General features: G+C 33.7%; 1 protein-coding gene across 1 annotated transcript; it reads left to right on the plus strand.

Moving 5' to 3' along the window:
- Positions 1-17894: 17894 nt before the first annotated feature.
- Positions 17895-23526, plus strand: LOC148270730 (uncharacterized; the record flags this gene model as incomplete). Its single annotated transcript, XM_088242253.1, has 3 exons — positions 17895-18144; positions 21415-21547; positions 23380-23526. Coding segments are annotated over exons 1-3 (352 nt in total), but the record flags the coding sequence as incomplete, so codon positions are not given.
- Positions 23527-24936: the final 1410 nt, after the last annotated feature.

Below are 24936 nucleotides of genomic sequence, written 5' to 3' on the forward strand. Positions count from 1 at the left end.
AATTTTGGAAAGCAGTAGTTGGTCCGCACACACTCTGCGGTATTGTAGAGAAATGATTCCATGGAAGGTGGAGGCAGTGAGAGTAGATACATAAGAAATACCGGTTTTGTATTTAGGTACTTTATAAATAAATAAAAATAATAAATAATAAATTTTGTATAAATACATTGAACTCCTTAATAAAGATACCAGTCTCAAAGATGTCGCGAAAGCGATGAAACCGGTCACTGGATATTCCAAATTTGTGGATTAAAGTATCACTCGTCTTTTATTTATATAATTAATTTGATATAATTAGTTTCATATTTTCGTTTAGAATCACCGTAAGTGCACCGTTCACTCTGTTCTAGGGAAGAATATTAATATAATTAAAATGAATCGAATAAATATTACAAAAATATAATTATTATAATAATTTATATGAAGATTGACTTGTGGTTATTGAAATATGACTTGGTAATGATTTGTGTACACTTCCATATTAAAATCTCTTCCTTGTTTAGTCAATTAGGTCGATGTCCCAGTTATAATAATGGCAATCACTGTCCAGTTCAGTTATAATGCGCTCTCGATATTGGCCAGTACTGTGAAACTGGCAACATACATAATTTGCGTACAGTACTCATTCTGCTGTGGAATTAGTGACACTTAATTACATCTTATTGTCACCTTACTGTCGAGTAAACAGCGGGAAATTAAAACAACTAGTGTCAGTCGTACTGAGGAATAAACAGCGTCAAATAATACTAATAATACCACTTAGTGTCAATCTTACTTTCAATTAAGTAGCAGTAAACAGCTTAGTGTCATTATCGTGGAATAAACGGCAGAAAATTAAAATACCAGTGACAGATTACTGAGTGAATAGCGGAAAATATTCCTAATAATACCGACTAAGTGTCAATCTTAATGTGTAATAAGTAGCAGCAAATTAATATAACTAAGTGTCATTTTACTGTGGAATAAACGGCAGGAAATTAAAACTAGTGACAGACTACTGTGTAAATAGTGGCCAATATTCTTAACAATACTGACTTAGTGTCAATCTTACTGTGTAATAAGTAGCAGCAAATTAATATGAATAAGTGTCATTTTACTGTGGAATAAACGGCAGAAAATTAATACAATTATGAAATAAGTAGGAACAAATTAATACAATTTAGTTTCATTTTAAATGGTTATAAAAATAAAATTTTGTTATCGGTGTTACACAATTTTATTATTTTACATGAACACTACTACAGTTTCGGGAGAGCACTATTATTCACAATTTCATTATAAAATCTATACAACCGTCACTGATTAATTTGGTTGTTTTTGTATAGATTTTATAACGAAACCGTGATCAATATTCTGTATGTACTATTAGTTTTATATCACCCGTCGATGGGAGGAGTGCTCTTCCGAAACTGTAGTTGTGTTCTTGAAAAATAATAAAATTGTGTAACACTGATAACAAAGTTTAATTTTCATAATAATTTATAATGCAGTGTTACGAAGTGAATGCCGATTAAATTGATAATATTAGTGTCATTCTTACTGTGGAATAAGCAGTAGAAAATTGAGACAACACATTGTCATTATGCTATGGAATAAATGGCAGGAAATTAATACATAGTTCAACCTTATTATAAAATAAGTAGCTGAAAATTAATACAATTTAGTGTCATTCTTACTGTGGAATAAGTAGCAGCAAATTAAGACAACATAGTGTAATTTTACTGTGAAATAAAATGCAGGAAATTTATGTCAACCTGATTATGAAATAAGCAGCAGAAAATTAAAATAATAGAAATAATTTTCACTGTGGAAAAAGTAGCAGCAAATTTATGCGACATAGTGTCATTCTCACTGTGGAAAAATAGCAGAAAATTAATAAAACTACTTGTGTTGTGGGATAAGTAGCAGCAACTAGTGTCAATTTTACTGTAAAATACACAAGTAGCAGCAAATTCATACAACTTGTGTTAATTTTTCTATGCACTAACTAGTAGCAAATACAAGAAATTATTATCACATCTTAATAATCAGAAATTAAAAAACGCGATTTAGAACACTATTTATTCATTATCTCTTCAAGTACAATACAAAGTAATTTGAAGTCTGTACAATAAGTAATTCCATATATTATTCAAACAGTTAAACATTAAACGCTAAATGCGACATTATAAGTACATACGCATCTATTCATAATTTTAAGAAGGCACTTTTTAAAGAGTCTGAAAAACTATTTATTTTGAACAAATTGTTAGAGGAGTTGCTACAATTTTATGTGTTGAAGTGAATACATTAAAGAAACTTAAAATTAAACGTTGTTAGTACAAAGTTTCAAGTGAAATAATTTTAATTCAGTTTTAAAATACTACGTAAAATGACATCCACCGAGAAAAAAAAGGACAGCAGTCTTTTTTGTTGGTTTGTATTATTTTTAATCTATTATTGATATTTTCTGCAGATATTGAAAAAAAATTATACATTTTTACTTTCGTTTTTATCGTTTCCTTTTTATGCCGACGCATCATGTACACTTGCCAAACTTATTACTACTTTGCTCAATGGTACCTATTGGTATTATGTTTTTGTTGTTAACCTTTTAAAATCATTTTTAAGTTGCTAGAATTCCACTGTCCACGCGCTTTGTGGCTGCAAGACTCAAGGCGATATATATATTTTTTTTTACATTTTACATTTTTTTTTTGCACCACAACAGGCCAGGAGGCCTAATTACAGTGGTGAATTACATCACAGAGCACCCAGGCTTGAGAAAAATCACATTTGAATTTTTGTGTTCTCACCGGGAATCAAACCCGGAACCTTCCGTGCGTGAATCAAGCGTCTTGACCACTACACCACGAAGGCCGCCATCAACTTGCAAACATATTGTGTAAATTAAATTAACATAAAATCGTTTCTTACTTAAGCTTCAACTGTAAAAAGGGTCTTAATTTTGCGAACAGATCATAAAAATACTATGCTTTACTTATTATAAACGCCGATTTTCGCCAATGAACTGAATTGAATTAAAAACTCCTGTCAGCCATTTTTTTGACATGTAAATGGGGACTAGTTTTCTAATCGTTCTTGCGCTCTGTAGCTGCAAGACGTGTTGTAATCTAGCTCCTATAAAATTAGCAAAAATTATAATTATTGGAAACGAGGAACTAGATACCCAACCGCCTACGCGCTCTGTACCTTCAAGACGTGTTGGAATGTTTATTGTACAGCGCCCTTGAGGTGGATTTTCACAAAAATGGCGCCTTATAAATTATCCCAAATAAATAAAAAGTAATAATAATAATGGTTTATTAACAAAAATTACAATTTCTTCATCTACTACATACATACTTAGGTAATAGATTTCTCTGGATTATGTCTTGTCTGCTTAACTAGGTACAACCTGTTTTAAGGCAGACATTTTTATGCAAAAATAAACAATAGCATTACTACCTACTAGTTAATTTATCAAAAAGTTATACAATACATATACTATTTATTATTTTAGAATGTTTTTAGTAAGTTTTACGATTTTTCTCTACCTAAATCCAGTAACCATTTTATTACAAGTTTATTTAATTGAATTCGGGTCATGGTTTTGTAATGTTTGGGTAACATATTGAATATTTTTGGGCCCCGAAACCTGAAATTTCTTTGCCCCAATTCAGAGTTTGTGGTAGACCCCATGACCCATCCTCTAGTTTGACTTCTGGTAGTGTGGGAGTGTTCCTTTTGGGATTTGTTAGAATAATTTGCTTTCACAAACATAATTATTCTAGATATATATAATTGCCTTTTACCTAATATATCGAATTCCCCGAACAACTTGACGCTGGGGTACCTGAATGGCTTTTTAAAAAGTATCTTAATAGTCGATTTTTGAGCAGATTCGAGAGGTTTTAATATTGCTTTATTAGTGCCTCCCCATCCTATTATGCCATTAGTTATAATTGAGTTACATAAAATATAATTTATTTATTATGAATATATATGTATTCCCTCACTGGGGTGTTCCTTGCCGAGGGAAACATTTGATGTAATTTTGAAACATGTCCCGAAAATTTGTAACTACTAGTAACCCCCCCCCCCCCGTTGATCGCGGGGGGTGCGTTCTGGACATGGCCGCGATAAGCGAAATTTCGCGATCAACGGGGGATTTTTCACGGAACTCTTATGGATATTTTTTAGCTGATTTTAATTTTATTTTAAGGCAATGCAAGTTAGATCATTATTTGAACCGATCAAACCAACTATTGCTCGCTTTAAAAACAATTTCTCCTAGCATTTTTTTTCAATAGTTTCTTTTCGTCACAATAGATCTTCACAGGTCGCGGTGACGTCAGGAGTTTGCATAGCACTGACCCCCACCTCTAAGAATAAGAAGAATGAGAACGTCACTACATTGCGAAAATATAAGAGGGGGTTACCTGTATTTGTAAATTTTGTTTTTTTTTTGTTGTTTTCTTTCAATAAATAAATAATTATCATTTTTATTTGACTTTTCTTCCAGTACCAGCGGCTTGGACGATTCCAGCCAGGATAACACGTTCATAGAAAAGGTGAGTTTTCATCATCTTAATTTATATTTCCACGATCTTATCCGTGTTTCCGTGATCTTAATTTATATTTCCACGATCTTATCCACGTTTCCGTGATCTTAATTTATATTTCCACGATCTTATTCATGTTTCCGTGATCTTAATTTATATTTCCACGATCTTATCCATGTTTCCGTGATCTTAATTTATATTTCCACGATATTATCCATGTTTCCGTGATCTTAATTTATATTTCCACGATCTTATCCATGTTTCCGTGATCTTAATTTATATTTCCACGATCTTATCCATGTTTCCGTGATCTTAATTTATATTTCCACGATCTTATTCATCTTTCTGTGATCTTAATTTATATATTCACGATCTTATCCATGTTTCAGTGATTTTAATTGATATTTTCACGATCTTATCCATGTTTCCGTGATCTTAATTGATATTTTAACGATCTTATCCATGTTTCCGTGATCTTAATTTATATTTCCACGATCTTATCCATGTTTCCGCGATCTTAACTTATATTTTCACGATCTTATCTATGTTTTCGCAATCTTGATTTATGTTCCGTGAACTCATCTATATTTCCACAACCTTCATTTATATTTCCACGATCTTATCCATGTTTCCGCGATCTTAATTTATGTTCCGTAAACTCATCTATGTTTCCACAACCTTCATTTACTAGCGACCGACCGAAGTTTCGGTTTCGGACAAAATTGGCCGAAACCCGCTCTTGCTATTTTTAGAGTGTAAAGTGACCACTTAAACCAGCCAACGACAGGTCATAAGCCCTGTAAATGCCTAGACTTCCATATTCCCTTCTCAAAGATGTTTTCCCTCTCTCTGTTGCAACAAATTTAGATCTAAATCACTGCCTAGGGATGAAATTCAGCCGTCCGCAAACATTTGGACATATTTAAAACTTTGTTGAGATGCCTTTTATTTCATCGTCTATTTTATTTTTAAAAAGCCAATTTTTTTACTTTTTTGGGCCCATCTCTCCGGGTATCCCTGCGCAAAAATCAAGTCGATCGGTCGCTCCGTTGAGATGTGAATGACCTACAACGGCACGCTTCGCGGTTATTTCATTAATTTTTTTTTTTTCATTTAATTTTGCACCACAACAGGCCAGGAGGCCCAATTACAGTTTTGAATTGCATCACAGAACACCCAGGCTTGAGAAAAATCACATTTTTAATTTTTGTCTTCTCACCGGGAATCGAACCCGGAACCTTCCGTGTGTGAGTCAAGCGTCTTGACCACACCACGGAAGCCGCCATTATAATATTAGTATAAATCAGCGCTGTCCAACTTCTCTTAGGTCGTTTGGAGTTTAGTTCCATTATTTGGTCGCCACATGAGGCTCGATACTCTCTGATGGTAGAGAGAGTGCAGAATAAATGTCTGAACTGAAAACTATCTGACCTAAAGGAGTGTGGATATTATCCTCGGCTCTTCCCGACCGACTTTTTACTGGGGACGCTAGCCTGTCAGTCATTATGGAGGAGGAGGGACGTTCATTTGGGAGTTCACTTTTTCCAGGTGATCGGTGGTCGCATACGTAACTCAGAAATTCTGATGGATGTAGGTCTGTTCGTACCTGATAACTATCTTCGACAAAGACAGCATCGATTGTTTTACCTACCACGATGCAGAACCAACCTGCCAATGGTTATGCCGGTTGGTGAGCAATCTTGCTACCTCATCGCATCACCTCGGATGTCGACATATTTCACGACAGTGGGCCTTCCTTAAGGAAAGCACTTTTTAACTTTTAATTTTTCTTTTTTTATTTTGTTATAATTTTTTAATAGCATAACTATCCACTGTAATTTGTGATTTATTATTGTATTTAGAATGAATTAGGTTTTCTTTCTGTAATGTTCTAAATGAGGAATTCCACTGTTTTCTAATTTTTTTTCTATTAGCGTACTATTTAACTAAGCAAAAATATATAATTTTTTTGTGCGTTATTTACGAAGATATGATTTTTCAAAGTTACATTTATCAAATACCGCGCCAAATGACTGTAATCAGTGTGTCACTTTTCAGTAGTGACGTCATGAAACGGTTGGCGTTCTTACTTTCACTGACCTGACAAGAATCTATGGAATATTGCTTTGATTACTTCATTTAGTTGATCGTAATTTGCTAATTTCTATGCTATGGTTGTTTTTACGAACGTTTCGATTTAGAAAAACCTCGAAAGTTGACATAATCTCTGGTTGAAATGTCAACAAAGTATTATTTGACGGATTTCTTTTTTTTTTCTATGGTCAAAACGTTCCTTACAAGGTGCGGGGGCTTTAAAGCGGAAACCGGAAATACTACACGTAAATATTATAAGGAGTGACGTCATTATTTACGATTTTAAAATGAATACTATTTTTAACATTTTTGATTTATTTTTGCGTGCGTTTTTGAGATATTTCATCATACTCCAAAATTTTTAAATATTCACGTGTACACGAAAACATTTTAAAAATTTAATTCCGGGTTGGGCTGGAATTCCTCATTATGCCGGCCTCGTGGTGTAATGGTCAGCGCGTTAGCCTACCATTCAAGAGGTCTCGGGTTCGATTTCCGACATGGTTGATACGATATATCTATTAAAAGGGTGTTTTCGCACTAGAATATTTCATAGTCCCTGGACTGGTACCTGAAGCGTAAGACTGATAACCTTACCTTCATGTAACGAAAATGATCGAGATACGCTGCGATTGGTGTACCAATGCAGTGCCCTATGCACCATTCGGTGAGGAAAGGGAATGATGATGATGAATGTTCTAAATATCTGAATAAAAAAGTCAATTAATAATAATGATGATTTATATAGTACCATTACGTCTAAAATATCACAAGGACGCTTTAAAATTAACTAGTCTATTTTTAATTCAATTTAAAAACGAATCAACACTTTTTTTCTTTTTAAATATGTGTTTATGTAAGATTGGACTTGTTTATAAAACAGGCGCCACAATTTTGCGTTGGAACAAACATATTTTTGTGAGATAACACAAAATTTCAAACGTATAATATACTGAAGGGTGGTTCATACGCCAATATATTAAACCCTCTTAAAATAATATTTAATATGTACATTCTATTACTTATTGCTCTTAATCGCTTACACAATTTTCTAATATGTACATCCCGTTTAAAATTACAATGTATAGTTAAACCTAACTAACTAACTAACTAACCATCACGCCATTTCCCCAGAGGGGTAGGCAGAGAGGATAGAACGCCACACCACTCTGTCCTGGCACACTTCCTTTGCTTCCTTCACATTCATACATCTTCTCATGCACGCACGCCGATTATTCCGACTTTTCACATGACCACTTTCAAGAATTTGTTGTACTTGATCATGCCATGTCTTTCTCGGCCTTCCTCGACTTCTACAACCAGACACATTCGCATCATAAATCTTTTTAGCCGTTCTTTCATCATTTATTCGCTCCACATGACCGAACCATCGCAAAAGACCTTTCTTAATTTTGTCGATAATGCTTAACTCAGCCTTGCATTCTGCTCTAATTTCGACATTAGGGCACCTATCATACATTGTTTTTCCGCACATTCGCCTGAGGGATCGCATTTCAACAGCATTCAGTCTACTTTCGTCCCTTTTTTTCCAACTCCATGCTTCGCTTCCATACATTAGGGTTGGTACCAGAACTCCATTATGAACTGCTAATTTAGCCTCTTGCGATAGACACTTATTTGCTACGACAGACTTTAAGGCACCATTAACTCTGTTACCGGCACTAACCCTCCTTTCAATATCCTTGTCCATATTTCCATCTCTAGTAAACATACTACCCAGATATACAAATTCTTCGACCTGTTTCAAACTATCTCCATTTACTACAATCTTACATTCAGTCATAGTTACATTTCTTTCAAAGACCATGACGACATGAGTTAAACCTTATTATACAAATATAAAGTATGTATATTTGCCAAGAATACATGTTACTTAAACATAAATAATATAGTATAATAAAACAAATATAAAGCAATGAAATACATATAAATATAAATACAATATTAATAATAATATATACAACCCTAACGGATTAAAAAAATAATAAACAGACATATTTTATTTTTTTTAATGTTGTGATAATAGTCTGATTAAAAAAAATTTCGTCGGTCTCGACGAGGATATTTTGCATGCGGCAGGTTTTGCTAATACGCGTCTATCACCAAAGTCGAATGTTATTTTGGTATGCAATGTTTACGCGAATTCCAGATTTATTCCCAAACAATTTTTGATAGATCGTTTCAAGAACAAAATTGAATCTTTTTTATATTGAAATGAATGCTCTGGTGCGTCACGTTATACTGTCGTAACATCCGGGGAAGAAACTACGCATACATATTATGTAGGACTGTACGAATTGTCATCGGGCAAGAATTTCCAAATAAACTGTCAGTTGCCTTCCTAAATCGTTTTCTTGGCAACATACAGGATGTCCGAAAGACTTTTTTTAAAAAAATATTTTCAGTTTGTCCAAATTTGTGTAGACCAAATACAACAAATTACGACAGAGTTCGAGATCATTTTAGAGAAGGTAATATGGAAGTCTAGGCACTTAGAGGGCTTATGACCCGTCATTGGCTAGTTTACGTGGCCTCTTTACACACTGTAATTTTCACTGTTCTGCATACGTTTATTTATTTATTTCCAATTTTTCAGTTTACGGTCTTCTTTGTATATTCTCACGAGTAAACAAAGAAAAAAAGTAAACTGTTAAGTGTCAGTGTCGATGCTATTATATGTTAATAGGGTTGCATCTAGTCGTTCGGATTCAAAACTGACAACCATGTCAGAATTTAATTCGACTTCAGAATTTAATTTTAAATAGGCTTTTATGAAAAAACTGGCCACCTCAGAACGATTAAAAAATCAACAAATATGAACAACTTTGTTTTTAACCACTTTTTTTTTTTTTTTCTACCGACCGGTTTCAAAGTTATTCAAGCTTCTTCTACCTTGATGTGTGTTCGGTGGAACTAATTTTTTGTCACTTTAATGGGTGGATATGCGTACCGAAGGGTGATACATACCGATGTTCCTACCTCAAAACTTGGAGGTGGGGGATCATCGGTAGTGTATCCTCGTAATCGCCCGGAAGAATTTATCTTCAACTCTGACGTCATAATTTATTTATTTATATATACGCCCAATGGGCATTTTTAATGACATATTTATGCATAGAAAATTATTATAAAAAAGTAGAAAGACTCTAAAGGTAAATAGTAGACTTGGTGTGAGTGGAAGCGGGAGAGAGGTGTTTAAAATTGAATTTGATTTAGTGATCGTTTGAAAAAAGACAATTTGTTATCGAAGAAATCAAGACTGGTATGTTTGTTGGCAGACCTAAGAATTCTGGGCATAGGGGAATGAAAACCATAGTTAGTTCTATGGTTATCGGTATGAAAGAGCAAGTTTTGTCAGAGGTTTCTAGTTAGGATAATTCATTTTATTGAGCTCAGTAGTTCAGGCGCATAAAAGAGTGAGTTGAGAATTTTAAATAGGACTAGAAGGTCGGATTTATTTCGACGGTCTTGAAGAGAAGATATATTCAAGGTAGTTTCTAACTCATTATACGTATATTGGTCTCTGGATAAGCCCAACCTTCAGCCTATCTTTCTCAAAAATCGATGTAGAACTGATTCGATATTCTTGATGTGAACATCATAATATGGAGACCAGATAACAGAGGAATAATCTAGGTGCGGGCGAACTAGGGAACAGAAGAGAGTTTTAAGGGTATTGATATTTTTTAAGTCAGTTGTGCTTCTGTTAATAAATCCAAGAAGTTTTAAGGATTTATTAATAACATGTTTAATACAAATTGTAAAAGAAAGTTTAGTTTTTAATGAAGCTATATTACTTTAGTGCGTAGAAATGTGTACCGTGGGGTACGCTTCCCCTTTTTACATATCGAAGTACGTACCCAAAGCTTGAAGGTGGGGGGTCGGTAGCGTATCTTCGTAATCGCTCGGAAGAATTTATCTTCAACTATGGCGTCATGGCGAAGGTATGACTCCTAAACTTCACATTGCAATCGCGGCCCAGCTGGTTTTGTCAACAATATTTTTCCAATAAATAAAAAGATTATTAGTCTGTGGTCGCTCTGTAATGGAAACTTGCCAAAAATATGATTGCGAAAGTAGGATTAAGTTGTCGAAAGATATAATTGGAGAATTATTATTGGAATAGATAAAACACTTTGGGCGACAAAATAAAACTGTTCAAAATAGCTGAAATTGGAGCAGTGTTGCGGGTTCGATTATTTTCCACCAGTTGCAAAAAATTCAATAAAGATTTTTTTCTTAAATGGTCTGTGTGTTGTTTTTTTTTTAAACCCAATAAACAGGCTTATGAAATCCGCAATGGATTGGAATGGGCAATTATCATGTATTTTTTTAGCTAATAAATTAATCTAAAAAATCACAAGCCTATCGGTACTATTCTTATTAAAATCTGTTAAGAAATAATGGAGATATAAAGGATTATATTCGAGTAATTTGAATGGTGCTAAAAACAAACAATTCTTGACGTCATCAAGTATGACGTCTTTGGATGTTTTGTGACGTCATCGGATTGTTTTCATCATTGTCTATGGATTTTATAGAGTATTGTAGATAGCTTCCTTTTTCTATGTGTCGTTTGTTTACACTTTCGGCGTTCTGTCACTTATCAAACGCTACGAGTTGTGATTTACAATTTTCATGATGAATTTATAATTCAATTTATCATGAAAAGGTTGTCCAAACGGAATAGACGGCCAGTGCCTCGATTATGAACGCTATCTTCATCTATATATATCGAGACGGTATACTTAACTTCTGTACTATCTATATCTTACCTCGGTATGTTCTAACTACTTGTCATATCGACATCATATGATCGAAACAAGCCAATGGAATGACCGCAAACAATTAGTCCGCGTTCCTTACGCCATTAACATTTAAAATAGTTCTCATTTTTATTTTAAATAGGCTTCTGTAATAAAAAGTGCTCACTTCAAAGCGATTATAAACTCCAATAAATCCCGATTCATGCAAAAAATGCTCGCTGAAACATGAATGTTGCATGACTTTTGGAAATCACCTAGACGGTACACTTAACGATCGTCTGTATGTATCTACCGATCTGTACCGATCGACTACAAAGCCGGCTCCTATAACGTCTCGATACATACACTCGGAAAGATAGTAAAACAGATGGAAAAAACATAATAACTAAATTATTTTTTTAGAGTGGTAAACTTTCTGACGCATTTAATCTGTGTCTGACGCCTAGATACTCTTATTTGTTAATAAGAGAGAACCTAGCGACATTATTTCCACATCTAGGCGTTCGTTATATCAAAGTGACAGTTATGTCGGAATTTAATTCGACTTCAAAACTTACTTATTTCTCTCTTATGTTTTTAAAAGGCTCTTAAGAAAAAAAGTACCAACCTCAAAACGATTAAATTTAAAAAAAAATCATAATTAAAGGAAAAATTGCTCGGTGGAGCAAAATTTTTGACACTCTTAATGCGTAGATAAACGATCGAGGGATTCTAGACTCCTCGGTATAAAATGATGTACTTACATCTAAACTTGATGGTGGGGGGGTATCGATACTATACCTTCGTAGTCGGTCGGGAGACTTTTATCTTCAACTATGACGTCATACTGAAGCTATGTCATTTTAGAGTGTAGATATTTGTACCGTGACGTAAGCTTCCCCTTGATTCATCTCGATGTACCTACCTAATTCATATAATTTGAAGGTGGGGGTCCGTAGTATATCTTTATAATCGCTGGAGGGAATTTATCTTCAACTATAGCGTCAAGGTGAAGGTATGACGTCTTTATCTTCCCATCATAATTGAGGCCCTGGGCTGCTGCGATTATGAACGGCTATACTGAGACGGTATAAACTAATATCGATATTTATGTACGAAAGTGTGTATATTTGTATGAAAATTCAAAGTATCTTCGTCGGTAACTGGTAATTAAACACGTTTAGAACAAAAAATTGTAAACAAATTATATTTTTCATACAGAAAACTTAATTTTAGTTTGTAGATAAATTTTAAATTTCCATCAGAATACGTACCCAGGGAAGGTACTGACCGACTCGATCAGCCCCAATAACCTGGACTTGGCCTCAATGTCAAGGGTATTTTTTCAGTTTTAGAAAAAAGTCCGATAATAATATCTTATATTGAAATTCAAATATAATTCGTGGACATAACCGCTAAAATGATATTTTGCTTTTATAAAAAAATAAGTAAAAAATAGGTTAAAAAAAAACATTTATTGAGTATGCTCGCCATACAATAAAAACTTCACGACATATCTTTTCAATAAAACAAAATATTGTTTTTAAAAAAATTCCAATATTGTAATGGGGACGTCACAAGAGCAAAATTTTTTGTTGTTATTTTTCATTTAATTTATTAGTTTTCTTTCTTTATTATTAATTAAGTGTAAAAAAAATGCACTACAACATTACAGTGGTGAATTACACAGAGCACCCAGGCTTGAGAACAATCACAATTTAATTTTTGTGTTCTCACCGGGAATAGAATACGAGACCTCTTGCATGATAGTCAAATCGCTGACCACTACTTCACGGGGCCGAGTATTATTTACTATACGGTTTACAAATAAATAAGACGGTATTGTTTGATGTTATTTTAAAAAAATATATTTTTTTAATTCTCTTTCGACCTCTCAAATATAATATTTAACAGAAAAACACCCAAATTAAATTTAGTGTGACTTGCCTTCAAATTATCACTCGACAGTTTACCATCAATTTAAATTTTCTCAAGATAAAAAACACGCATAGCCGTTCGGCGAGAATTGATTGCCTGGCCGTGAAAATTGTATAAAAAACTTTTCTCAGACAAACAAATTATTATTGTTGGAAATACGAATTCTATAAATATTTTTTATGGAGGGTGGTTGTAATGTGCAAGTTAAAAAGTAAGTACAAAGCAAGCAAGAAAGTAAGCAAGTTTAGTAGAAAAATTGTGTAACCTATTGATTAACGTAATATGTATATATTATATTTGATCGATTAGTCCATGTGAACTAAATAAACAAACACAAACTTATTTACACTTAATAAAAAAAAGTAATATTATACATTTCGAATCTAGGATGCCATTAAATAGATGCTTACATAAACAATGAACGACTTTTTTTTTTAAAGAAATATCTGCGATTTTATGATTTACCCAAATATTTCATTTTGAGGGCCATTTTCAACGAGTTGTAAATAACTCACTATTAGAAAATGGAATCAAGTTGGCGTAGAGTGGGATTTGAACCACAGGCCTTTGGTCCGTGAGTCCGAAACACTAGCCACAGGACCGCAACCCGATTTATTCTCGCTTCTTCTCCGACAGTTCTGCCGATTGGTCTTCTGACGGTATTTAAACCGGAAATATAAATTGAAATTGAACATGTTAATTGCTTAGAACTAACAATAAACAGACAATTGACGTGGATAATTCATAACAAATATTTGATTAGCCAAATAGCAACATTATCGAGTCTTTTTTTAAAGTCAAAAATTGTGTTAAAAAAACAGAAAAAAATCTAATGTACGAAGCCCATGTAATATTTTTGGTCTTAGGAAATATGACCACATTTCTGATTATCGTAGGCAACTGAAATGGCTCAAAATTAGACTATAACTCCCTCCCACTTCTGTTCAATGTACTTCATAGTCCTAACGCTCCTATATACCTGCGTGAATAATTTCAACGCTTATCAGTTCATGGTTTACCTCTTCGTTCTAATTCTCGAGGCACTCTCTTAATACCCATCCACAATTCCTCTTTCTTCTCTAACTCGTATAGTGTCCATGCGGCTCGACTGTGGAATCATTTCCCATCCACCATCAAAGATGTTACTACAGTATCTCTGTTTAAATCACGTCTGAAGAAACATCTCCTTTCTCTTCCTTAATCTCTCCCCCTTTCCTCTTTCCTCTTTTTTCCTTTTTCCTATTAAGTAATAGTTTTGATTTAAACAAATACGTTTAGTTCTATTTTTATATATATTTATCTTTTTTATCTTTATTTTCTATTGAATATGTTCTGTAACTTGAATTATAAAAATAAAACTATTATTTTATTGGTTGGTTGGAAGAAATTTCCATTTGGTAATTAGCCCGCCAATGTACAAATAACATTATGTACATAAAGTTGAATAAATAAATAAATGTCAAACGCTTTTTGCAGATCGACAAATACGCAGAAAAGCTTTTGTTTTTAGCTAGAAATCATGTTTCGTAAAGCAAATATTAGATCCATAATAGGATATTGATTCAATAGAACGATTTTTTTTATTTTCTATTTGAGAATATTTTATTTTACTTATAGACAATTAAATATGACTTCTCATTGCAATCGGGGTCCGGACAGTATTGATTATAATCTTGAAATAACTTTGTACAATAACAAAGACCCAGCTTGTCCAGTGCGTTTAGAAGGCATGTTAAATTTTAGTGTAACTGTCACCTCCGAGAGCTGAAATTATTTAAAATTAATTTGTTTTTCCCAAGTATTTTGACATTCGAACGATTTTAATTAATTTTCTAACAAGGTCAAAGAAAACAAACGAAATTCTTATTTTAGACTTTAAACACAGGTACTTACATTACATTCATTATCGCTTGCCTATCATGGTGCATAGGGCACTGCATTCTTACTGCAGTTAGGAAGTTCAGTGGTTTTTAAATATTTTTATTTGTCAATGGACTATTAAACTAAGCCAATTTTTTTTTTAATATTCCATACAGGCTGACTGGAACTGAACCCGCCATAGCAAATTAGCACATAGAGGAGGTCATTTGCTAATTATTAAATCTTACTTTCCCTAGCTAAAGTATTTTAGTTTGGGAGGTATGTCAATTTTTATACTTCATTGAGATTCTTATAAAATTTTACCTTCAGGTATTCAGAACTTTAAGTTTTTTCATTATTTTAGTTTTTTTTTTATTATTATTTGTTAGTAGTCATAATTTATTTATTTATTTGACTTTTTGTACATTGTGTTATTCGTAAATTGGCGGGCTTATTTCCAAATGGCAATTTCTTCCAACCAACCAATAAAATAAAAGTTTAATTTTTATAGTTCAAGTTACAAAACATATTCAATAGAAAAAAAAGATTAAAAGCCAAAGATATATAAAAATAGAAATATACGTATTTGTTTATTATATTACCTTAAATCAAAACTATTACTCAATGGGAAAAAGGAAAAAAAGAGGAAAAAGGAAAGGTGGAGAGATTAACGAAGAGAAAGGAGATGTTTCTTCAGACGTGATTTAAACAGAGATAATGTAGTAACATCTTTGATGGTGGATGGGAGATGATTCCACAGTCGAGCCGCATGGACACTATATGAGTTAGAAGAGAAAGAGGCATTGATGGTCGTGTTCGAGTCTACTTGTTTTAATCAATGAATTAAAAATAATAACCAGCTATGAATTAAATGAGTCAGTTTCATGTAAGCGTGAGTGTTAATTTGGACTCGTCCTACTTCAGTTCAGACAATGGGTCCGACTTGTATCGGAGGTTAAGTAATCTCTCCACGGGTGAGCGGGATTTTAGTTCCCTGGAACGATTCCAATCGCGCGGTCGCACATCGTCATCGCGTATCGCGTACGAAAGTCAGCGTGCTAACCGTCGAGTGAAAATCGGTAGATTTTGACAAGTAAATCGGTAGATTCATTATCAGTCCGATCGTCGCTTCGGCGTCGGGGGGTTGCAGAGATCCGCTGTCCACCCAAAACCCGCGAGCGGGGATCGTTGCTAATTGTGTCAAATTTTATATATGAAACCATTTATGTTCATTGAGCTAATATCTAATCTTTATATATATAATTCCTCTGTACGTTTGATGTCACCGTACTCCTCCTAAACGGCTTAACCGATTTACGTGCGGTTTTCAGAGAAATGTAGATATTTGCGCTGTGCGTGTTCGTAGATATTAAAATCTTCAATAAAATATGTAAAAAAGATGTCAGGAGCATAAATGTTTTATTCATCGATTTACCAGGGTTGCATTCGAGGAGAATGCATTTGCAAAAAAATGGAAAGATGTTGTTTTTTTGTGAATGAAAAAAAAATGTTTTTAAATGTTTACAAACAGCATTTGTTTTTTGTGGATCCCAATCAGATTTACATTCCTTATGATTTTTTCCCATTTATTAATTTTTTACTGGATTCTTGGTAACACTCAAATAATATTAACTGACATTCAGCACATCTTCGAAAATCGCATTCATGAACAAAGTGCACGCCTGTTGATGAAAAGAGCCGAGTTTGACATTTGCAAAATAATTATTTATTTGAAAATGAATTATTTTAAGTTTTGGAATCCAACCATAAACAAGTACCTAGGTACTTACTTAAATTCAATATTTGAATGTTAATAATTTTAATTTTTGGGATTCGATTATAAACACCTAGGTACCTACTTATCAACGAAAAGTCTCTATCCAAGCTAATAGCAGGCAAGCCAACGTTCGGGCAGGACAACGTCTGTCGGGTCCGCTAGTATTATAATATATATATAAGGGTGGGCCGATAATTTTTGTTTCCGAATTTTGGAAAAAAACAAACAAACCATCACGCCGTTTCCCCGTAGTGGTAGACAGGGAGGAAAGAACGCCATATCACTCTATCTTTGCATACAGACCTCGCTTCCTCTACATTCATACATCTTCTCATGCACGCACGCCGATTATTCCTACTTTTGACATGTCCATCTTCAAGTATTTGATGGACTTGATCGTGCCATGTCTCTCTCGGCCTTGCTCGTTTTCTGCATCCATCAATATTCGCATCGTGGATCCTTTTAGCCGTTCTTTCGTCGTCCATTCGCTCTACGTGTCCAAACCAACGCAGCACCCCTTTCTTGATTCTGTCGATAATGCATATCTCAGCCTTACACAATTCACGGATCTCGACATTTGCACACCTATCATACATCGTTTTATCACACATTCACCCGAGGGATCGCATTTCGACAGCATCTAACCTAATTTCATCATCACTTTTTCAATTTCATACTTCGCTCCCATACATTAGAGTTGGCACTAGAACTCCATTGTGAACTGCTAGTTTAGCCTCCTGCGATAAACTTTCCTAATTCGAAATATTTTCTTATCATTTACTTTCAACAAATGACTTTCGGACGGGACTCTGAAACACACCTCCGAACCGGCACATGTCCCGTTGACTTTCTCAGACTTTTATATTTTATTAGTTTTTTAATAAAGTTATGTAAATCTATTTTATAGCCCGGTTTTAACTGCGCCGGAGTTATGCTCAAAAAATCTTGTTTTTCTGAGGATTTTATTTGTGGTCATGTTCTGATTACATAGATTGTGAAGCCGTGAAATAAAGTGAGATGTTTTAGTGAATTGATTTGAACCGGAAGTGACATGTGATATTCCCGGAAACTGTCAGTCACGGAAACAGGAAATATGTCCGTTTGGTTTACCTACGCGAAGAAGAGGTCTTCGGCAGCTGTGAAACGCTCGCAATCTTTACCTAAAGTAAGATGTAAGAGATTATATTTATTTATAACTTTAAAAAATATTTTTACTAGCGGACCCGTCAGACGTTGTCCTTTCCGAACGTTGGCTTGCCTGCTATTAGCTTGGAAAAAGACTTTTCATTGATAAGTAGGTACCTAGGTACGTTTTTGTGATTAAATTCCAATCATAAAAATTTCTAATATTTAATTTAAGTAGGTACCTAGGTACTTGTTTATGGTTGAATTCCTAAACATAAAATAAATATTTTTTCAAATATGGCATTCTTTTTGCAAACGTCAAACTCCGGTCGTCTCACCAACAGAGGGTGTACTTAAGTAGAAATACGATTTTTAAAAAATTATTGAATTTAATATTATTATAGTATTTTTATTTTAATTTTTTATTTTAATTTATTAGGTAATTCAACAAAGATACATACTAGAAAACATACAATTTAAAGCATTCGTCGAAATAATTTAACATGCAAATATATCTTCAATTATAGAATTACACAAAATAGATTTATACGTTAAGTTGTAATACATATTTTTTAATGTTTTTGTTTATACAGGATACAATGCAATAAAAAATAAGTTGTACGTGTGTACTTATTGAATAAGATTTATTTCTAAGAGATTATTCGCAAAAGCTTAGAGAGTATCATGAAAAATTATTACCAATAATCCAGTAAAAAGAAATAAATCGGTAGAAATTATAAGGAATTTTATGAAAGAATCTGATTGAGATCCACAAAAAACAAAAAACATCTTTCCATTTTTTTTTTGTAAATGCATTCTCCTCGAATGCAACCCTGGTAGATCGATGAATAAAACATTTATGCTCCTTACTTCTTTTTTACATATTAGATTGAAGATTTTAATATCTACGAACACGCACAGCGCCAAGATCTATATTTCTCCAAAAACCGCACGTAAATCGATTAAGCCGTTTAGGAGGAGTACGGTGACGCCACACGTACAGAGAAATTATATATATAAAGATTTATTACTAGCAAACCCGACAGACGTTGTTCGCCCGAACGTTGGCTTGCCTGCTATTAGCTGGTTGAACAAATATTTTTTCGAAATTAATTACACACGTTATTTATTTTCGACTTTTTTAAGCTATTTATATTTATTTATTTATTAAAAGAAAACAACAGCCATTACAACAAAAAAAAAATATTTACAAATAAACCAAAATTATAGGCCAATTATAGTTTTCTATGCATTACTAAATACAATGTCAAAAAAAGAAGAAAAAAAGCGCACATAGAAATAGCCCCTCCGTATCATTCCACACGTAAAAAATAAATAAAATATTACAATAATAATGAAATAATAAAAAAAAATATATTTTTTTTGTTGTTTAATCTAACTTAAAAATCCTTTCGCCGGCGGATCCATACGGAGTAATACGGAGCTATCAGTCCTCCCTTCTTTCTTCTTTCACACAAGAGAAAATAATTACAATATTAAAGTGCACAAAATAATAAAATATAAGGTGGGGGTACAGTTAGATTAAATTGCAATTACTATTTTTAATTAGTTTAAAGTGAGGAAATATATATCTATTTCAGCAAAAACGTGTTATAATTATTTAAAATTCTGGGCAACGATGCAGTATTATTATTATTCGTGCTTGAAATACCAACATGAAATAATTTATATTCGTAATAAGGGTTTGTTTTTCGTTTTATCTTTTCATGTGATTGGCTAAGAGGCCTCGTCCTGCTCAAATCAAAATCGTGAAAAAATCACCACTGAAAAGAAAAATGCCTTATTGTATTGAATGACTGATTGAGTGACTGATTTAATTATTTGGCGGCGTCATCAACATATCATTATCGTTCCCCCTTTCACACCTAATTGTGCATAGGGCACTGTATTGGTACACCAATCGCTGTATCTTGATATTTTTTTGTTACATGATAAAATGACTTATGGGCGCTATTATGAATTTTCTCGCGGGGTAGAGAAAAAAATAATTTGGGGATTTTAGTTTTTTGCATGACTACACTTTTCTGCATCTTAAAAAGAATCTCATTGCCGAATGAGAAAAGCTACCCGAGGGAGTTATCTGTAATCTGGTAGCCTTGGCATATATGTGCTAAAAGATAGAAATTCAGAAGTACGTCTTTTCCTCAAGCCAATGAAGTACATATTATGTACTTCCGCATTACCATTTTATAGCCAAGGCTACCAGATAACGGAGAGCTCCTCGGAGGCAGCTTTTCTCGTTCAGCAACAAGCAACTGTTCCTTGTATGTGGCCACCGCTAAGAAGACTCGTATAACATTGTCCAATTGATTGGCTGTTCTAAACAGCTGTTGACCAGAACCTGTATCCGAATATATAATTGTCTCACACACTCTTTACGTCTCACTCTTGATAATACAGATATATTCAGGAGCGAGAGAGACAATTTCACTTATCACACGCGCGAATAGAAAAGTTTCAAGTACTTCTCCCAGACGCCTGTCAGTAGCTCTTCAACTATCGTCACGGGCGGTTCTGACGCCCGTGCTGCGAGCATGAGCGAATATTTTGTTTATGAGATTAATAATAGCAAAAGCAATTTTTCCTAGTATGTGGGCACCGCTGAGGAGACTTGTATAACACCATCCAATCGATTGGCTGTTCTAAACAGCTGTTGACGAGAACCTGTGACGTTTAACTCTCTCTATCCGGTTATGTGTAGCTAGTACACATAGCATCTAATAACTTTAATATCTCCATAAATATAATAAATTATGGTTAAATATTTTTGTATACCTCCGTTATACATTTACGTAACAGTTATTTTTTTTTTATCAAATAATTAATGCTTATCGGGAACAGAAAAAGGATTTTCTCAAAAATTGGAGATAAATCACCAATACAATAGAAACTTTACCAATGTGTCGCATGTTGCGGAGTACGTAGTAAAAAAGTAATCCTAATATGTAATTGTCTCACTCTAAATAAAACAGGTATATTCGGGAGCGAGAGAGACAATTTGACACGTGTCACATGCGCGAACAGCAAAGTTTCTAGTACTTCTCCCAGGCGCCAGTCAGTAGTCAGTAGCTCTTCAACTTTCGTCAGGGGCGGTTCTTTCGCCCGCGCTCGGAGCATGAGCTAATGTTTTTTTCATGTTTTTAGCTATTAGATTAAAAACAGCAATTTTTTCTAGTATGTGGGCACCGCTAAGGAGGCTTAAGTCCTCCAATACAGTACAAGTTTGCTAGATTTGCGTAGTTTTCAGCCTACCTATGCACCAATGTGATGATTTTCTTCCTTGTTGCAGCAACTCCGCCACTCCCAGACTGACTCCTACAATTCCTCGGCCTTCATCGAGGACACGGAAGATGGAGCGGGCGGCGGGGGAACTCCCCTAAGGCCCATATCGCAGTTATCTGACATGAGCAGTGAAAATGGAGGCAAGTTCAATTTGTTAGATTGTTGCATTACAAATATGGACATTGGCTCTCTCAGGACTGTGTATTTTGTTTTTTTCCAGTCAGTAGCTACCTTTGGTATAGTGGGCTGGGGAGGTTGCACTTCGTCTATCATAAACCCCCTAATAAATGTACAAAAATCATTCTTAGAGTGATGCTTCGATGTCCCCCAACTTTCACATCTGAGACATCGTTTCGATCTGGATATTAGGCAATTAAAAAAATAAGTCATTGACACATTTCTGGTCATGTGGCTTCAAGAGGAGATTCCAGCAGAATGTTCGTCAAAGTTTTTATCATAACAATTGAATTCAATCAAGAATTGTCAATAAATAACTTAAATCAAATCAAACATAAGTGTAATGTTTTTATTTTTTATTTTGAAAAGGTTTGTTTTTATTTCTACTAGCGGACTCGACAGACGTTGTCCTGCCCAAACGTTGGCTTGCCTGCTATTAGCTGGTTGAACAAACGTTTTTTCGTAAATAAGGACGCACGTTAATTATTTTGGACTTTTTAAAACTATTTATATATTCGCAAAAAAGGTTAGTTTTTCGTTTTATCCCCTCATCTGATTGGCTAAGAGTCCTCGTCGTGCCCAAATTAAAATTGTGCAAAAATTACTGCTCTAGCGCTACAATCTAGGGAGAAAATACGCGAATACGTGTTAATGAAGAAAAGTTAGACTGCGTTTTGCCCTGAGCTTTCTAAAATTATGACACTCAACTCATGCCCAACGCGAATTTAGTTATTCTTTAACCGCCAGTCGGGTTTTGAGGTGACCTTGACATTTAATTTGAAACCAAAAGAACATAAAAATGACTGTCGTGAAAGCGTGCAAAAACAGTCCGGATACTTTTCATTGATAAGAAGGTACCTAGGTACTTGTTTATGATTGAATTCCAAAGCTAAAAGTTATTAATATTCAAATATTTAATTTAATTAAGTACCCAGGTACTTGTTTACGGTTGAATTCCAAAACATAAAATAATTGATTTTCAAAAATAGAATTCTTTTTGCAAATGTCAAATCCTGCGCTACTTTCCAACAGTGGTGCATTTTTTGTAAGAATCCGTTTTTCATTTATGTATAAAAAATTTCAGTTAAAATTATTATAGCATTACTAAAAATCCATTAAAAATAAGTTAACATGTAGAAATTAAGAAATTGTAAGGAAATAAATTAATTTAGTATTCATCAAAAATAATTGATGTTTATAAAATGAATTATTTTTCCATCTGTCAGATTGTCAAAGAAAATAAAATGAACATTTCGTAAGTGTTGCCAGGGTAGTAATTTTTTTTACCCTACTTTGCTCATCTAATGAGAGAACTAATGAAAATTGGACCTCGGATTTAACAACTCTGTAGTGGATGTTTGACCGACATTATTTTTAAAACATCAAATATTATTTAACATGATATAAAAATATCCGTTTTATGTAAAATAAAATTTGTTTTATATTTTCAGTTCAAAGTTCATTAATTCAATTACTTTTATTAAATGACTCTTTACTTATCTACTCTGTTGTGTCAATGAATATTTCCGCGTGCACAATAACATTTTAGAGAAATTAACAGATTGCCTTTTTTTTTTAACTTTACATTTGTGTTATGATTATATTTTTTCCCATCGTGCAACATTACGCGGCGACGACACGAATGCACGCGGTGAAAGTAGGGCATAGTAGGGGGATTTTTAGACACAGTCCGATGCATTCAAATATGATTCTATGCTCCTTCTGGACTATTCTTAATTGTATGATATAGATATAGAGGTATTAATTGGATTTTATGTTTCTTTTTCTATTTTAGGCATCGTATACGGAGGAGTAGAAGCTCCCAGAAGACAGAGGAAAATATCTAATCCAAGAGTGAGAGAAGACTCGCAGAGACCGTTGACCCGTTACCTGCCCATCGACCAAGACGACCTGAATCTAAGAACCCACATTGAATCTGCCGGTAAGTAAACCTGCATCGTGCTTCTCAAAGATTGGATGGAACCATAGTCCTTAAAATGTAGCTTGATTAAAATGAAACCTGAAGCTGAAACCTTTATCACGTGGGTGAGATTCATCCGGCTGAACCAAATCACCTACCAGGCCTTCCATATTCCCTTCTCAAAAACGTTTTCCCTCTCTGTTGAAATAAATTTAAATAGGTTTATTTTAGTTTTAAAGCTGATTTTATATATTTATGTTGATTTATGTGTCAAGCATTGTATTAAAAAAATAAATTAACACGCCAGATACGAATGATTTTTCGTGTGTATATAAATACCTCCCTAGACGTTACTACAAAGTTATGTCGTCACTTTTGCTGACAAATGTCATTCTATCAAGCTATATTTTAAGGACTATAGTGCTTCCCTCAAATATGACTACGCAATCTCCGTGTCGCACAGAGCTTTTAGTTAGGGGGTAGGAAAAAAAAACATATTACTGATTTCCTCGATTATACGGTGTTGGGTTTTTCCTATTTTAGTGTTTTTGAATTCGGATTAATCGATGGCGTCTTACAATCACTGTAAAATTCTGTCTAAAGTAAATGAATTTTTAAAAGAACCTCCAAACCTCCAACCTTCCGTTTTGTTTGCCGTCTACTTCGCTACGATTCATTCCCACCTATCTTATCTATCATGTATATGGGGTTTTGCCAGCAAAATTCAGATCTCGGAAATACAAGTTCTTCAGAACAGAGCTCTAAGAAACATTTTTGAACTTAAATGGGATTCCCATGTCAAGGATATCTACCGACAAACAAAGATACTTCCTTTAAGGTAATGCCACTGCATGACATAACCAATACTATTTTAAATATCATCAACTTTTCTGCTCACTCAAATTTAAAATACACATTTGGTCATGGTATTCACAATTACAATGCGCGTTACTCAGCGAATCTTCATGTGTCTAAGTTTCGCTCAACAAAGTTCAGCAGTAGGTCTTAGGAAAATATTGGCCATTCCGAATATAATAAACTGCTCGATGAGCTAAAACACGAAAAATTGAATAAAAAATCCAGAAGTGTCGCAATCAAAAAATATTTCTTAAATATTTTTGGCAGTGATAATTATTAATGCAATTTATATAGATGGTGTTTTATGTTTCTTATACAATAATGTTTTCTTTCTATTTCGTATGTATTAATATGTATGTATTATGTATTGTCAAAAAAATGTTTTTTTTTATGCACAGTCCCAAATGAGTTTCTTTAATAACTCCTGGGAGTATAATATGTAATTTTTGTATTATATGTTTTATTAATAATAAAAAATAAACGAAATGCGTGATCGGTAGGGGCCAGTTTTTCAATCCAGATTATTAATATCTTTTGCTCTCCTTTTTAAAAACTTAAACATTGCATGTTTTA

Source organism: Micrasema longulum, unplaced genomic scaffold (assembly GCF_059751315.1).
Source record: "Micrasema longulum isolate JH-2025_06_02 unplaced genomic scaffold, ASM5975131v1 h1tg003523l, whole genome shotgun sequence".
Taxonomy (NCBI): domain Eukaryota; kingdom Metazoa; phylum Arthropoda; class Insecta; order Trichoptera; family Brachycentridae; genus Micrasema; species Micrasema longulum.